We start from the raw sequence: 18272 nt of genomic DNA on the forward strand, positions 1-18272 counted from the left end.
TGTGGCAGGAATGAGCAACAGTGCAGCCACTGTGTCCAGTCTGCAGGCCCAGGCTGCAGGAACTCTGGTGAGTGCATACCTGATACACCTTTCCGAAAGGCACCAGGTGTCCAAAACGTTTAAAATATCCACGTCCTTTGGTCCAATAAACCCACTCTAAGGAATTTACCCTAGAACAATATCCGGGCCATGCCACAAGAACACACGTACAAGGATGTTTGTCCCAGCACTGTTTATGGGCCAAAAAGTCTGAGCGATGGGGGAAGTACCCAACCGTGAGAGGAAAAGTAAATAAGGCACAGGGGTTACACTCATACAATAAACTACAAGAGGAGGTCTGTGTTCTGATGCTACTGCAAAGATTCACAATGCATTGCTAAGTGTGAAAAATAGGGTTTTGAGCAAGATGATCCCATTGTTTCCATTAAACATAAAGAATGTGTTTGTGTATAGAGGTGCAGGACCGCATCTGAGGGCGTGCATCACCCCCACGGAGAAAAATATCCTGAAGGATACACAACAAAACGAGGTTGAAGGTACGGATGATTTTTCCCTTTTTGCTTTTCAGTACTTATTTTATTTTTTTCTGAGACGGAGTCTCACTCTGTCACCCAGGCTGGAGTGCAGTGGCGCCATCTTGGCTCACTGCAACCTCCACTTCCTGGGTTCAAGTGATTCTCCTGCCTCAGCCTCCCAAGTACCTAGGATTACAGGCATGCACCACCATGCCCAGTTAATTTTTGTATTTTTAGTAGAGACAGGGTTTTACCATGTTGGCCAGGCTGGTCTTGAACTCCTGACCTCAAATGATCCGCCTGCCTTGGCCTCCCCAAGTGCTGGGATTACAGGCGTGAGCCACCGCGCCCAGCCTAGGTTCCACGTCTTTTTATTTTTGTTTGTTTTTGAGACAGGGTCTCACTCTGTCACCCAGGCTGAAGTGCAGTGGCATGATCACAGCTCACTGCAGTCTCGATCTCCCGGACTCAAGCGATCCTCCCACCGCACCCTCCCAAGTAGCAGGGACTACAAGCACCTGCAACCACACCCAGCCAATTTTTGTATTTTTAGTAGAAACAGGGTTTCATCATGTTGCCCAGGCTGGTTTTGAACTCCTGAGCTCAAGCGATCCTCTCGCCTCAGCCTCCCAAAGTGCTGGGATTACAGGCGTGAGCCACCACGCCCAACAAGTTCGACCTCTTGAAGACAGAAGCATCAAAGAATCCATGGACACATCTTAAAACCAAAATGTCAACGAAGGCTTTTTGCAAGACACAAGATCCCAGACAGACCTTAAAGGATCAAGAGAAATCACTGGATAGAGAGGGGTGAGGAGGGTGTGGCACTCAGGCAGCAGGAACTGAATGGGCAAAGACAGAAAAGAGAAGCAGCTCGGCACACAGTCAATGAGGCGTTAGTGGATCAGCCCGGCCGGCTGGAGGCCTCTGGGTTAGACATCCTTTGAAGACCAGATGGGAGAGCAAAGCTGTGGCCTGGGCCTGAGAGACCCTGAACACCAGAACTCAGGCTTCAGCTGCAAGGCCGTGCAGAGTGATTTAGGTTTAGGTGCAGCAGAAACACACAGGAGGCAGCAGAGCCCGGTGGTCGAAGCCCAGGTCTGCGGAGTGGGCAACCTGCTACTGCCCAGCTGTGCTGCATGAGGCATGTTAACCTCTCTTCATTCCTCTCTTAAGTTCCTCACCTGAAAATTGAAGCAGGCTGGGCACAGTGGCTCACGCCTGTAATCCCAGCACTTAGGGAGGCTGAGGTGGGTGGATCATTTGAGGTCAGGAGTTCAAGACCAGCCTGGCCAACATGATGAACCCCATCTCTACTAAAAATACAAAAATTAGCTGAGCATGGTGGCGGGCGCCTGTAATCCCAGCTACTTGGGAGGCTGAGGCAGGAGAATCGCTTGAGCCTTGGAGGCGGAGGTTGCAGTGAGCCGAGATCACGCCATTGCCCTTCAGCCTGGGTGACAGAGCAAGACCCTGTCTAAAAAAAAAACAAAAAAAAATTGAAGCAAATAGTCCCTGACTTTAGCGCTCTTAGGCAGATGAGGTGAGAACAGGTGTAAGAAGTGCCCAGCCAGGGCGTGGTCTGCAGTGAATGCCCAGTAAATAGCAGCTCCTAGAAGGAGCTATTGGAAAGCTCCCTCTGGAAGCATCCTTTGTCCAGTTGGAGGTGGTCTAGCAGCTTCAAGATACTTTTTCTCTATTTCATTGGTCTTCCCAGAGACAGTGTCTTTAGAAGACTGTTAGAAATGAGTCTGGCTGGGCGGGTTGGCTCACACCTGTAATCCCAACATTTTGGGAGGCCGAGGAGGGCAGATCACCTAAGGCCAAGAGTTTCAGACCAGCCTGGCCAACATGGTGAAACTGTGTCTCTATTAAAAGTACAAAAATTAGCCAGGCGTGGTGGCACAGGCCTGTGATCTCAGCTACTCGGGAGGCTGAGGCAGGAGAATCACTTGAACCCGGGAGGTAGAGGTTGCAGTGAGGCAAGATTGTGCCACTGCACTCCAGCCTGGGCAACAGAGCGAGACTCCATCTCAAAAAAAAAAAAAAGAGGAAGAAGAAGAAAAGAAATGGGTCTGAATGAAGATGCCCCATGGCCTGGGGCTGGCACAGGTGGTGAGAAGGGCTATGATTCAGCCTCAGCCATGAGCAATGTGCTGGGTGGATGATCCCTGCATGGACAGTGCCCAGCAGCAGAAATCAGCCAGTGGCAGCATGGCCTCGGCTGGGCTGGCCCCACTTCTCAGCGACTTGCTGCACTTTCCAATGGGACAGTTGGCAGGGAGTGAGTCTCCTTTTCCACCCAGAAGCAGCATGACTCAGGCCAGCCGGGAACAGCAGCTCAGCCTTTCGGACACACCCTCGTCCACACACCCTGAGATGGCTGCATACAGCCAAGGGCACACAGCAGGCACTCAGTTAATGCTCAGGGCACACAGCGGGCACTCAGTTAATGTTCAGGGCATACAGCAGGCACTCAGTTAATGCTCAGGGCATACAGCAGGCACTCGGTTAATGCTCAGGGCACACAACAGGCACTCAGTTAATGCTCAGGGCATACAGCAGGCACTCAGTTAATGCTCAGGGCACACAGCAGGTGCTCAGTTAATGCTCACTGACTCACTGGCATTGCCCCAGAGACTAACGTCCTGCCCGGGACAGCCTTCGGAAGGGATCTCCCTCTACCAGGAAGCCAGCCGCTGGATTTTCACAGAGGCATGAATTGAGTCTCCTCATTAATAGCAGCGTCCATGCAGCTGTCTAATGTATTAGCGGCAGCAGCTCTTGCCACCCAAATCAGAGGGGCGGCCAGCATTTGCCCGTGGGCTCTGCATTCACAGCCAGTCAATAGATAACCACGCAGAGCCAGCACTCAGCCGAGGAACTCCGTCTGGGCCCCAGGTTCCACCTCTGTCCCCACCACCTCCCAATACAGAAACAGCCTGGTCTTCCTTTAGAAAGGCAGAGAGTGTCTTTGGGGAGAAGGATGCTGGAGGAGGTCCCAGGTAGCAGGGGCAGATGTGAACAAGAACCGCAAGGAGCAATTTAGGCTTGAGACATCTTGAGGCATCTTTCCCAATGCCCCTACTTGCCAGTTCTGGTGCCAGCCCACTGCCCAGGCAGCAAAGCAGAAGAAGTGACGGGAAAAGATGGCACTCATGTGAGTCCAGGACCCCCTCTCTCCATCTCACCACGCTGTGCCCTCCCTGCCTCCCCCTGGTCCACAGCAGCTCTACACACGGGCACGGCTTCTCCTGCAGACAGGCAGCCACCTGTTCCTTCCCTCTTGCTGCACCCCAGCTCATGAGACCCCCGCCCCTGCAACACTCTTGCCTCTCTCCCCTCTCTGACCCTCGCTGGAGAAGTGACACTCACTGGCCCCACCTACAGCGTGCTGGGTCCTTGCTGGGCTACCTGCCCTGGCCCTGGGTTCCTCTCCTCTGCTTCTGGAGGTGGGGTGTGTTTATGTGTCAGCAGCCTCACTAAAAACCCTGCTCCTGGGAGGCACCGCACACCCATGCTCATAGAACCATGCTGTCTGAGTGCTCGCACCTTTCCATGGGGCTAAAAACATGACCGTTAACTCACAGGGCTGTGGCGGGACCACACAGGCCAGCGTGTACAGAGCCTGACACACAGGTCGCTCAACGAGCCCTCGCAATCGCCTCGTTATCCCCGCCCACCCCAATCCAGGACACGTGGAGGGGGCAAGGCCACGTTAACGGCAAACGAAAAACATTACCAGAAGACAAGGATGGAGGAGCAGGTGTTTTGCACCTACGTGGGTCCCAGGAAAATCAGGGGGGAGATGCAGGCCAGAAAGTGCTGGGCGGGGGAAGCAAACAGGTCAGAGTGAGTTTCTCAGCCCGATGGAGAGGGAAGACATGACCAAGGAAAAGGATTTCTGGAGAGTTCTCTAAACCCCTTTCTGGAAAGCTGGGGGAACTGGGCACGCCCTGGGAGCGGGATGGGACGTGTCCCATGTTGTCTGACCACCGAGCACGCCACACTGCCCGACTCCGCCGCTGGCCCAGAAGTCCCCATCCACAGGGCAAGCAGGATGAGAACCAGCCGGCCACCAGGCTGGCTGCAGAACAGAAGGTCCTCGAGGGCAGAGCTCTTTGTTTGCTGTATCCCTGTGCTATTAATAGAACTGCCTAGCACACAGTAGGTGCTCAATAAACATTTGCTAGATGAATGGCTAAATATTCTGCTAAGCAAGATGCAATGAAGCAGGTGGTGGAGGCCGAGTCTTGGCCTGGAAGTGGCCAGGGCGGGCTTCTCGGGATGGCTAGAGTCAGGGCTGGATGGGCCAGTGTTACTGCTATTAACACTGCTGTCTGTGCTCTGGCCACAGACTGCACCCCTCACCCTGGATGGCCAACCCTATGCCCAGTGGGTGCCCCCAATAACGAACTGTCCTCCAGAATCAGGTCCTGTTCCAACCAAGTCTCCCACCACCACCCCCGCCGAGCTACCTGCTTGCTCCTCTTTCCCTTCTCTGGTCTCCTTTTTCCACCAACTCCTGCCGCTCACGGCTCCTTTGTTGCTAGAGGGTTTCAGAGGTGCCATTTTACTATGTCACTGGGGCCAGGAGCCTGCGATGGCTCTCTGTTAAGTGTGGCAGTGGTAATGCCACAGAATCACCTGGGGGCTAGTTAAAACACAGTTTCCAGCAGGGCAAGGTGGCTCACGCCTGTAATCCCAACACTTTGGGAGGCCAAGGCGGGCGGATCACCTGGGGTCAGGAGTTCGAGACCAGCCTGACCAACACGGAGAAACCCCACTTCTACTAAAAGTACAAAAATTAGCCAGGCGTGGTGGCGGGCACCTATAATCCCAGCTACTTGGGAGGCTGAAGCAGGAGATTCACTTGAACCCGGGGAGTGGAGGTTGCAGTGAGCCGAGATCACACCACTGCACTCCGGCCTGGGCGAAGGAGCGAAACTCTGTCTCAAAAAAAAAGAAAAAAAAAAAAAAAAAGGTTTCCTAGGCCCCACCCCTAGAGCTTCTGATTCTTGGCCAAAGAATGCGTTTCTATGAAGTTCCCAACTGAGAACCACTGACCTATGGGATTAATCATGTTGAATGCTGCTGCTGTGTGGGAGGGACCATCTCTGAGCAGAGATACCAGAGCAGAGATGTGGAAAGGTGGGGAAGGGTGGGAAGATGGTTGGGTTTTTATAGGACATCTTAAATTAGGCAGACTCATATTTAAATTCTAAGACAGGACTAGAAGATGCAAATGACTTCAGGCACCAGGCAAGCAACCTAAACGAGTGATGGGAGAAGAGATGGAATCTGTAGTAATTAAAAACCTCCCAACAAAGAACAGTCCAGGGCCAGATGGCTTCATAGTGAAGCCGACCAAACACTTACAGAAGAATTCACACCAGCCCTTCTCACACTCTTCCAAAAATAGAAGAGGAGGAAACACTTCCTAACTCATCCTATGAGGCCAGCGTTATCAAAGTGACACAGAGGAACCACAGAAAACTACAGGCCAGTATCCTTATGGATAGAGTCAGACATCCTCAATAAAATACCAGTAAACCAAACCCAACAACATACTGTTATATTCCATGACCAAGTGGGATTTATCCTAGGAATGCAAGCTTGGTTCAACACAAGAAAATCAATGCAATAAGCTGGGCGCGGTGGCTCACACCTGTAATCCCAGCACTTTGGGAGGCTGAGGCAGGAGGATCACCTGAGGTCAGGAGTTCAAGACCAGCCTGGCCCACATGGTGAAACCCTGTCTCTACTAAAAATACAAAAATTATCCAGGCGTGGTGGCACGTGCCTATAATCCCAGCTACTTGGGAGGGTGAGGCATGAGAATCGCTTGAACCCAGGGGAAAGAGCTTGCAGTGAGCCCAGATTGTGCCACTGCACTCCAGCTGGGGCGAAAGAGCAAAACTCTGTCTCCAAAAAAAAAAAAAAAAAAAAAAAAAGAAAGAAAAAAAAGAAAATCAATGTAATGTATCACATTAACAGGATGACGAAGAAAAAATACATGATTATCTCAATTGATAACAGAAAGAGCACTTGACAAAAGCTAATATCCTTTCATGATATAAACTCTCAGAAAACTAAGAATAAAAGGGAACTTCCTTGACATAAAAGGCATTAAAAAAAAAAAAAAAGACATAGCTAACATCATACTCAATGACGAAAAACTAAAAGCCTTCCCCTTAAGATGAAGTAGCAACAAAACAAGGAAACTCACGTTCACCACTACCACTCAGTGTACTAAAAGCTCTAGCCAGAACAAAGAAATAAAAGGTATCTACCAAGGAAAGGAAACAGTAAAACTATCTCTATTGTCAGATGAGATGTTCCTACATAAAAAAACCTCACAGATTTCACACACACACAAAATCTACTAGAGCTGATAAAGGAAGTCTACAAAACTGCAGAGTACAAAAATCAGCTGTGTTTCTATACACCAGCAATGAACAATCAGAAAGACACAATCAGAAAAGATAAACAATAAAAATAATAAATAAAAATAAACAATCAGAAAGAAAATTAAGAAAACAATTCCATTTTAAAACAGCATTAGGCCAGGCACGGTGGCTGATGCCTGTAATCCCAGCACTTTGTGAGGCCAAGGCGGGTGGATCATGAAGTCAGGAGATTGAGGCCATCCTGGCTAACACAGTGAAACCTCGTCTCTACTAAAAATACAAAAAATTAGCCTGGCGTGGTGGCGGGCGCCGGTAGTCCCAGCTACTCGGGAGGCTGAGGCAGGGGAATGACAGGAACCCGGGAGGCAGAGCTTGCAGTGAGCCGAGATAGTGCCACTGCACTCCAGCCTGGGCGAAAGAGTGAGACTCCATCTCAAAAAATAAAAAATAAAATAGCATTAAGCCGGGCGCGGCGGCTCACGCTTGTAATCCCAGCACTTTGGGAGGCCGAGGCGGGCGGATCACAAGGTCAGGAGATCGAGACCACGGTGAAACCCCGTCTCTACTAAAAATACAAAAAAATTAGCCGGGCGTGGTGGCGGGCGCCTGTAGTCCCAGCTACTCGGAGAGGCTGAGGCAGGAGAATGGCGTGAACCTGGGAGGCGAAGCTTGCAGTGAGCTGAGATTGCGCCACTGTACTCCAGCCTGGGCGACAGAGCAAGACTCTGTCTCAAAAAAAAAAAAAAAAAAAAAAAAAAGCATTAAAAAGAATAAAATACCTAGGAACAAATTTAACTGAGTGGCTGGCACACTAAGCACTACAAAACATTGCCGAAAGAAATTAAAGAAGACATAAATAAATGGAACGACATTCCATGTTCATGGATTGGAAGATTTAATACTGTTAAGATGGCAGTACCATTCAAAGTGATCCACCTATCTAACGAAATCGCTATCAGAATCCTAGCTGGATATTTTGAAGAAATTGAAAAGCTGATCCTAAATTCGATAGGGAAATTCCATCCAGAATACTCAAAACCTTCTTAAAGAGGAAGGTCAAAGGTGGAGAACTCATATTTCCCAATCAATACTTACTATAAAGCTACAGTGATCAAAACGGTGTGGTCCTGGCATAAAAACAGGCATGTGAACCAACAGAGTAGAATTAAGAGTCCAGAGATAAACCCACATATCTATGGCCAACTGTGTTTTGACAGGATTGCCAAGACCAATCCTAGGGAAAGAATAGTCTTTTCAACAAATGGAGCTGCAAAAAAGCTCCACGTGCAAAGAACGAAGTTGGTAGTTCTCTTTTTAATGTTTTTAATTTTTTGAGCAATCTCTGTGCTGTTTCCCATAGCGGTTGCACCAATTTACATTTCTACCAACAGTGTGACAAGAGTTCCAATTTCTCCACATCCTCACCAATGCTTGTTATCTTTTGTGCTTTCAGTTTTTTTTGTTTGTTTTTTGTTTTGTTTTGAGACGGAGTCTCGCTCTGTCGCCAGGCTAGAGTGCAATGGCGCAATCTCGGCTCATTGCAACCTCCATCTCCTGGGTTCAAGCAATTCTCCTGCCTCAGCCTCCTGAGTAGCTGGGATTACAGGTGTGTACCCCACTACACCCGGCTAATTTTTTGTATTTTAGTAGACACGGGTTTCACCATATTGGCCAGGATGGTCTCGATCTCCTGACCTCATGGTCCGCCCTCCTTGGCCTCCCAAAGTGCTGGGATTACAGGCGTGAGCCACCATGCCTGGCCTCTTCTGTGGTATTGATACTAGCCATCCTAACAAGTCTGAGGTGACATATCACTGTGGTTTTATTTGCATTTCCCTGATGATTAATGACCCTCTCCTATACCTGTTGACCACTCGTATGTCTTCTTTAGAGAAGTGTCTATTCAAGTCTTTAGTACACGTTTTTGTTTTTGTTTTTGGAGACAGAGTCCTGCTCTGTCACCCAGGCTGGAGCGCAATGGTACGATCTCAGCTCACTGCCTCATCTGCCTCCCAGGTTCAAGCGATTCTCCTGCCTCAGCCTCCCAAGCAGCTGAGATTACAGGCGTGTGCAACCACACCCAGCTAATTTTTGGATTTTTAGTAGAGACAGGGTTTCACCATGTTGGCCAGCCTGGTCTTGAACTCCTGACCTCAGATGATCTGCCTGTTTCAGCCTCCCAAAGTGCTGGGATTATAGGCGTGAGCCACTGCACCCGCCCCTTTAGTGCACTTCTTAAATCAGGTGAGGCTTTTTTATTATTGAGCTGTAGAAGTTCCTTATACATTTTAAAAATTGACCCCTTATCTGATATATGGTTTGCAAATATTTCCTCCCATTCTGTAGGCTGCTTTTCCACCCTGTTGATTGCTTCCTTTGCTGTGCAGAAGCATAATAATTCTATCTCCATAAAATATCTAGAATGGGTAAATCTATAAAGACAGAGAAGAGAGTCGTGATTGTCATGGGCTTGGGGGGAGGAAAAAGTGGGGAGTAACTGCTTAAAGGGGTCTTATTTGGGGATGATAAAATATTTTGGAACTAGGCCAGGTATGGTGGTTCACACCTGTCATCCCAGCATTTTGGGTGGCCAAGGTGGGCAGATCACTTGAGGTCAGGAGTTCAAGACCAGCCTGACCAACATGGTGAAACCCCATCTCTACTAAATATACAAAAATTAGCCAGGCATGGGTGGTGAGCGCCTGTCATCCCAGCTACTCGGGAGGCTAAGGCAGGAGAATCATTTGAACTCAGGAGGCGGAGGTTGCAGTGAGCCAATATCACACCACTTCACTCCAGCCTGGGTGACAGAGCAAGACTCCATCTCAAAAATAAAATAAAATAAAAATTGGAATTAGATAGACGTGATGGTTGTACAACATCACGAAAGTACTAAATGCCACTGAATTGTTCACTTTAAGATCATTAATTTTATGTTATGTAAATTTCACCCATTTTTTTAAACGAGAAAAAGAGCATGAGACTGAGATAATGGTACACTGAAGAGCACACAGCCATTCCAAAGGGGGGCGGCCACTATTTACTTGTCTCTCACTAAGCTGTCCAGCAGAAAGGCAAGCTCAGTGTTGCTGAAGTTCTCAAAATAAGCCAAAAATCCAATTTTTTGTGTGAGTCTCCCAATGTTTGTACATGGATGACACAAAATTTTAAAAATCTCTATGTGGACCAAATGCAATCATTCTATGAGCCAAATCAGCCCCCAAGTTTCAGCCCCAAACACAAGTTTCAAGCTATGGAAGCCACTGAATGTTCCCGAGCTAGAAGATGAGATGATATTAAGCAATGTTTTAGGAAGTCCCAAGGTATCCTCTGTTGGGCACTGGTGATGTGCCAGGCAGGCACAAGGCACTGAATCGGGCACTTTCCACACGCCTCACACGTACTCGGGGAGGGGGGGCTGGAGGGTTGGGGACAAGTGGTTAAGCAGCTTGCCCAAAATGAATCCTGATTCAAATTCAGATCCATCAAGGTTTGCCAACTCAGCATCTCACGTGCATGTCTGACAAGCACCTCAAACTTCCCAAGTTAGAGGCCAAAACAGGAACTCTCCTTCATTCTTTCCCTCAAAAGCCATCTCAGTGACACTCAGGACAAAGTCCAGAGAGTCGGCCGGGTGCGGTGGCTCACGCCTGGGAGGCCAAGGCAAGTGGATCACCTGAGGTCAGGAGTTCGAAACCAGCCTGACCAACACGGTAAAACCCCGTCTCTACTAATAATACAAAAATTAGCCGGGCGTGGTGGTGCATGCCTGTAATCCCAGCTACTCCGGAGGCTGACGCAGGAGAATCACTTGAACCTGGGAGGCGGAGGTTGCAGTGAGCCGAGATCGCGCCACTGCACTCCAGCCTGGGCGACAAGAGCAAAAACTCTGTCTCAAAAAAAAAAAAAACCCAAGAGTCATCACTGATTTCTTGATCCCTCATCCCCCACATCCAATCCTCCTGGCAAGTCCGCCATCACAAGGCAGCCGAAATCTCACCACCTCTCGTCACCTCCACTGCCTCCCTCATCTCACGGCGCCTCAACTGGACAGCGCCTCGGGCTCCTGCCTCCTTCCAACCCCCTCTCAAATCAGTTCCCCACAGAACAGCCACGTGGTCTTTTTTTTGTTTTTGTTGTTTTTATTTTATTTTTAATTTACTTTTTGGATGGAGTCTTGCTCTGTTGCCCAGGCTGGAGTGCAACGGCGTGATCTCAGCTCACCACAACCTTCGCTTCTACCTCCCGGGTTCAAGCGATTCTCCTGCCTCAGCTTCCCGAGTGGCTGGGATTACAAGTACGTGCCACCATGCCCAGCTAATTTTTGTATTTTTAGTAGAGACGGGGTTTCACCATGTTGGCCAGGTTGGTCTCAGACTCCTGACCCCAAGTGATCCACCCACTTCAGCCTCCCAAAGTGCTGGGATTACAGGCATGAGCCACCGTTCCCGGCCTACATGGTCTTTTGAAAGACCAATCAGATGAGATCAGTTCCCAGCTTAAAACTCTCCACTATCCCACTACCCACACCCTGCCAGGGTCCAGAGAGATTGGGCCATTTCTGGCTGGTCACAAGGTCCCCAGTCCCCCCACGGCATCCTGGAGCCCATGGTGGTGCAGCCTGAGATTGGGGAACTCCTTGTTCCAACCCTACAAACAAGTGTCCTGTCACTCCTCACACTTGTCCCCGAATTGTCACCCTCAGCTCCCCTAGAGAAAAAGATGACACAGCCAAGGAGGGAGAAGAAAGGCAAGAAAACAGCCAGTCCCAGGCTGGCAGCAGGCAGGGGAATGAGGAAGAGCCTCACAGTCCCCACCTGGCCAAGTCTGCCTGGGTCCCCCATGTTCACCAGGAGGAGGCACAAAGGGCCTGCCAAAGCTGGAAGAGGGGTCTGCAGAGCCTGCAGGGACAGTGTGGCTTGGCAGCAGAGGACCACGGCTCACACTCTCCTCGCTGGGCCTCACACTAACCACACTCTGAGGCTCCGTGACAGGACACAGAGTCCCCAGAACCACAGCACAAAGAAGAGAGGGAGGGACCCGCAGCCTGGCCAGCTCCAAGCATCCAGGCCAGGCGGAAGCCCAGCTGAGGAGGCCCTCCCTCTCAAGTCCTGGGAGCTCCCACCTATGCACAGCCTTTGGCTGGCACGAGGTCCCCTCGGGCCCCGGCAGGGAGCCGAGAAGCCTTCCCAGAGGAACACAGAAGTGAGTTCTCTCCAGCCCTCTGCCAGGACCCACCTCGAATCTCCAAGCCAGGGAGGAGAGGCCCGGGTGCTGAGTCTGTCCCCTGCCCTCCACGTCCCCCACCCAGAGGCCCCTCTGTCCCTGGTCTCGGTTCCTCCTTCCCCTGAGTGAAGGGTGGCTTCCACGACCCGTGGCAGGCAAACAGCCACTCGGGGCTCCCTGCCAGGTGACAACAGGAGAAGCTCTGTTCCCCACCCCCTCCAGGCAGCAGGGCCTGGACGGGCATCCCTCCACAGCCCAGGGACACTCACGAAAAGGTACTTTAAGAAATCCATCTTCCGCCAGGGCCTGTGTCCTGAGAGTCGGGGGCCTGCTGCCTTTTAGCACCGCTGCAGCTGCTGCTACCACCACGGCGGCAGCTGCTGCTGACGCTGGACAACTTCCTTCAGATCAAACAAGGAACTACAGGACTTGGGTGCCCGCCCGAAGCTGTTAGTCCACACTGACTAGCACTGACCTTTGACCTGTCCTCTGCCGCGGGTGTTTTTCTGGGGAACCCAGGGCTGATGGAGCTGCCACACGCCTTACGTCATAAGGGCAAGGGGGGTCCCTTCCAAGGGAGAGGCCCCACGCCAGCAGGTGATGAGTGGACACCCACTGGGGCCTAGGAAGGTAAAGGGGTGAGAAGCCCCCTCCCTCCATCCCTGCCCTGAGTGAGTTCTCAACACTGCTGGCCTGCGAGGCTGGACAGAAGGCAGGACTGGGACACAGGAAACCAGCGACAGTGTCGGGCCTGAAGGAGACCCTGGGTCTGGTGTGTTAGGAGACTCCAGCAGGCTCCACTTGGTGGGGGCCTCAATTTTCCCTTCTCTCAACTGGGAAGCCCTCTCTGTGCAAGAAAAATAAAAACAAATAAAAGAGAGACCGGTGCCTGCATCTTTCGAGGCATTCCCACGCACCTCACACAACCTAAGAGGTGTGAAGAAAGAGCTAAAAGAGTAAGTGCGCCAGGCAAGGCAGCTCCCGCCTGTCATCCCAGCACTTTGGGAGGCCGAGGTGGGTGGATCACCTGAGGTCAGGAGTTCGAGACCAGCCTGGCCAACATGGTGAAACCCCGTCTCTACTAAAAATACAAAAATTAGCTGGGTGTGGTGGCGCACGCCTGTAATCCCAGCTACTCGGGAGAGTGAGGCAGAGGATCACTTGAACCCGGAAGGCAGAGGTTGCAGTGAGCCAAGACTGCGCCATTGCACTCCAGCCTGGGTGACACAGTGGGACTCTGTCTCAAAAAAGAATAAGTGGTGGCTTGGAGGGCTGGAAAGGGGTGTGCAGAGGCATAGGGAACTGTTTTCTTTGAGGAACAGCCTGAATTTTTTTTTTTTTTTTGTGACAGAGTTTCACTCTTGTTGCCCAGGCTGGAATGCAATGGCCTAATCTCGGCTCACTACCACCTCTGCCTCCTGGGTTCAAGAGATTCTCCTGCCTCTGCCTCCTGAGTGGCTGGGATTACAGGCGCCCACCACCATACCCGGCTAATTTTTGTATTTCTAGTAGAGATGGGGTTTCGCCATGTTGGCCAGGCTGATCTCAAACTCCTAACCTCAGGTGATCCACCTGCCTAGGCCACCCAAAGTGCTGGGATTACAGGCATGAGCCATCGCACCCAGCCAGATATTTATTTTTTTATCCAAGGTGTTTTGTGTGTGTGTTACTCTGTTTAAAAAAAAAATTAACATGGTTTAAATAAAGATAGCAGTGCTCATGCCCTATAATTATCTTACCAAAAAAAATTTCAAATAAATATAGCGAATAGCTGGGGGAGACACACCATGAGCTCAGCGCAAAGAGGGACCTGGTGCTGTGGGGGAGGAGGAGCCAGCCCCGGCTCAGCCCACGGCTCCCCTGGGTCTCACAGTCTCTTTCCAACACTAATAACACGTCACACTCCATACCCATCCAGGGCCCTCGGTTCTGTTCCAGCTTTGGGAGGAAAGCAAGGTCCTCAGCTTGGAAGGAAAGGAATGAATTTTTTAAACTCACAAAACAAGGCAATGTGGTGTGAGAGAAACAGCTCCAGACCTCGCACGGGGCAGACAAGCTAACTCGTGGCTCTGCTGCTGACAAGCTGCGTGGTTTAGTCACTCAGCCTCTGAGCCTCAGTTTCTATATCTATAAAATGGAAGAAATATAAGCCACTCTGCAAAGTGGCTGTAGAATAGGACATGACGTACGTGCTGTGTCCAGAGCAAGATGAGACACGAAATGTCCTCTGTCGATGGCAATTGTTATGATCATCGATCCTTCCTCCCAGCCCCCCTGGCTCTGTGCTCGCTCCCTGCTCCTGCCCAGCCTGCCAGCAGACACAAAGCCCGTCTCCTCTCTCCAGCACAGCCCTATCCTGTGCTTGCTTCAGCTCCAGAACCCCACAGTCTTCCAAGGGAGAACAGAGGCCAGGAAATATCTCCAGGGGCTGGGGGAAGACATAGCTTCATTGAGGCCAGGCAGAAAAGACCTTGGCACAGGTCCATCCCCAGGGGCTTGAAATGACGCTGGAGGTCAGGGGATAAGGGCGGAGAGGAGCATAGCTCTAGGATGTGAACTGCGCCACCTCCCTCCTTTGGAAGATCCATGTGCTAGAGGGACCCCTAGCTGCAGACAGGTCTGACAATGTCCCTTCCAGCTCAAAATTCTGACATAAAAGACCATCTTGGAGAAGGGATATTGTCAAGTTCATGAGCCTCGCTGTCCCTACTGAGCCCTTCTCTCCTTCCCCTGGAAAAAGGGACCCAGGATAAGCCTCATGCATCCTCAACATCCTTCCAGCTCCCTCCTGCACGTGCTGCTGGCCTGGCTCATCTCCACTCCTACTCAGAGCCAGTGAGTCATTCAGCACAGTGTCCCCCAGCACACCCTGCCATGGCCATTCCTGCAGCCCCAGCCTCAGGAACGTGGCATGCCCCAAGCTGGAAGGACATGCCATATCCAGAATATTTCTGCAACCCCCTTGGCCATAGCATCCCAGGGTCCAGAAAACCAAGGATCCAAGCTCCTGCCTCTTTGCAGAAATGCATTCAGAAGGAGCAAGGAAGAAGAGAGATGGAGAACAAACTTACTGATCTCCTCCGGGCCAGGCACTGGCTTGGAGCTGGAGACCCAAGGAAGATCACCCTCGGTCCCTCTCCTCCTTCCCACTCCACTTTATTTGCTTGACTCCTACTTGTCCTTTAGCTCTTAACTTGGAGGTCACCTCCTCCAGGAAGCCCTCTTGGTCTCCACCCTCCTCCCTGTCCCCAAGGTGGTACTCCCGTCCTACACATGCCTTATCCAATCACTTATCTCTCAGCCTTAAAACTTCGTGTTTAATTGTCTGTTTCCCCCATTTCATCTGTAATCCCAGCACCTCGCACACAGGTGCAGTAAACACTTGCTGAATGAATAACTGAAGAAAGGAACTGACTTCAGTCTGGTGACTATGACAGTCATAGAAGCAAATAATTACAATCCAGAAAACAAAGAGCAAGGAGCATGGGTAAAGCCCACGCCTGCCTGGGCGCACAGAGGAGTGGGCGATGGCTCTCCTGCAAGGAAGGGGGTCCGGGAGGACCTTCTAGAGGGTTATTCCCTCCGTTTTGGAGATAAAGCCGCAGAGGTAAAAAGGGAATCAGGGCTGCATCTGAGGGTACACAGTAATAGAGCAAGACTCAATATCAGAGCCCAGGACCCATTCCTACCACCTCCCATTTGACCCTCAGGATCATCCATTTTGGGGCACCAGGGGAGGGTAACTAAAGCTCAGAGAGGTTAACTGGCCTGCTGAAGGTCACACAGCCTGTTAATAGCAGAGCCAAGTGTTCTGAGTGAAAGAGGTTCGAGGCAGAGAGGAAGGAGAGGAAGAGGGAGGAAGAAGGTGAGTGTGTTTGTGTTAACCTCAGAGGGCACAAAGGAGGGTCTGGCTGGCAGAGAAGGCCCACAGCCCCCGGCAGGGTCACGAGCAGAGAGCAGTGTGGCCACACTCTGACATCCTCTCCATGGCCAGGGGAGGTAACCAAGCAAAGAAGGAGGCATGAAGGCCAGCGAGACAAATAGTACTTAAGAGGCAAAACTGGGTGGGGGGAGCGGGGAGGGACAGCATTAGGAGATATACCTAATGCTAAATGACGAGTTAATGGGAGCAGCACACCAACATGGCACATGGATACATATGTAACGAACCTGCACATTGTGCACATGTACCCTAAAACTTAAAGTATAACAATAAAAAAAAAAAAAAAGAGGCAAAACTGGCCACCGGCCACTGGAGGTGGAGACAGGGAGAGGAGATGGCAGTCTGCGCATATCTCCCCGCTGTCAAATTAGCCTCCTGAGCCTCTGAATGAGAGACCTCTCTTCTCTCGAAACCAGAAACCCCATTATTAAGGATGCCCAGCAGTGATCATTCATTTATAAAATACCCCGGCTGGAGCAAGCCCGCCAGATCGGCCGCGTTTCCTTCCTTGCTCGTGGTTTTTCTCCAGCAGCTGCAATCCGGTGAAGAGAGCGTGGGACTGAGTGTCAGACAGACCAGCCTCCAAATCCCAGCCCGGTCACCGGCCAGCTATGAGGCCTCGTGCCTCACTTGCCTCCTTTGTGACACTGGAGTAATGATCCCCACCCCCCGGCACTTCCGAAGATCAAATGAGACCACAAATGTGAACGTGCTTGATATTGCAACAGCGATCGAACAACAAATGTCTGCCGGCTCTATGTGTATTGGATTTATAGAATTAATTTCAGGATGGGGGCAGGGGGGTGACATTTATTGAGCTCTCACTCTATCTGTCAGACCCTTGACTAAAGATGTGGGATGTTCCCTTTTGTGTGTGTGTGTGTGACAGAGTTTCACTCTTATTGCCCAGGCTGGAGTGCAATGGCACAATCTCAGCTCACTGCAACCTCCGCCTACCAGGTTCAAGCAATTCTCCTGCCTCAGCCTCCCAAGTAGCTGCGATTACAGGCACCTGCCACCACACCCAGCGTATTTTTTGCATTTAGTAGAGATGGGGTTTCACCATGTTGGTCAGGCTGGTCTTGAGCTCCTGATCTCAGGTGATCCACCTGCTGCGGCCTCCCAGAGTGCTGGGATTCCAGGTGTGAGCCACTGCACCTGGCCTGAATAGGTTCTTTTATCTGATCCTCAGGACCACCTGTGAGGCAAGCATTATCATTACACCCGCTCTGTCGTTGAGAAAACTGAGGCTGAGAGTTAAATATCTAGATCAACAGGCAATGCAAACCCGTAGTCAGCCTCCAGGGTCCAAGTTTTGAGCCCTCCGCACTAACAGGGCTTGGGTGTATTGTCTAAATCAGCTGGTTGATACAGACGGTACAGGATGCCGAGAGACCAGATCCCACCTGTCTTCCCTAAAGCTTTGCTGAAGCCCCTCAGCCGGAATTCCCATGGCACTTGAGTTGGTTTTGGTAGGCGTCATATTCTGTTTCACACGAATAGCTAAGACTGATCTTTCCTCTAAACTGCACACCTTGCAGGCAGAAGCCATATTTACACACACCACAGTTGCACACACACTAGATTTCATCAAACCTAAAAGGACATCCACTGGAAGGTACACATTATTTTGTGCTCCGCTAAGAAAGCAAAAATGCTTCCAATTACAAATTACGGTGTGCTACTGCTTATGAGATGCGTCCTGATTTCAGAGTTGTTAAATGAGAGGGAAGAAAGTGTCTTAGAAGCAATGAAATACAGTAGTAGACACTCAGTAATTATTTGTACTCAGTAATTATTTCTTGGGGTAATGGCAAGAACACGGGATTTGTAATCTCAAGACTCAGGTTTGTGTCTTACCAGCTGGCAAAAAGGAGTATTTCATTTTCTTCTCCGCACAATGGGGAAATCATTCTTCTCTTCTGCAAGAACCAGAAGAGTTCAAGAAAGTGCTTTGTAAGGCTGGGCGCGGTGGCTCACGCCTGTCATCCCAGCACTTTGGGAGGCTGAGGTGGGCAGATCACTTGAGGTCAGGAGTTCAAGACCAGCCTGGTCAACATGGTGAAACCCCGTCTCTACCAAAAATACAAAAATTAGCCCAGCAGGGTGGCACGTGCCTATAATCCCAGCTACTCAGGAGGCTGAGTCAGGAGAATCACTTGAACCCAGGAGGCAGAG

General features: G+C 50.6%; 1 protein-coding gene across 6 annotated transcripts in view; it reads right to left on the minus strand.

Moving 5' to 3' along the window:
• The window catches only part of RAP1GAP2 (RAP1 GTPase activating protein 2), a 267223-nt gene that overhangs the window by 82924 nt on the left and 166027 nt on the right, over window positions 1–18272 (minus strand). The window contains exon 1 of one of the 6 annotated variants that reach the window (XM_030799616.1): window positions 12421–12549. The exons of the other annotated variants lie outside the window; for them this stretch is intronic. Coding sequence (XP_030655476.1) covers window positions 12421–12444 — 24 coding nt within the window. The 5' untranslated portion in view covers window positions 12445–12549. Of the gene's footprint in view, window positions 1–12420; window positions 12550–18272 lie in introns of those variants that run through there. 6 annotated transcript variants of the gene reach the window in all.

This window comes from Nomascus leucogenys, chromosome 19, assembly GCF_006542625.1.
Source record: "Nomascus leucogenys isolate Asia chromosome 19, Asia_NLE_v1, whole genome shotgun sequence".
NCBI classification, from domain to species: Eukaryota; Metazoa; Chordata; class Mammalia; order Primates; family Hylobatidae; genus Nomascus; species Nomascus leucogenys.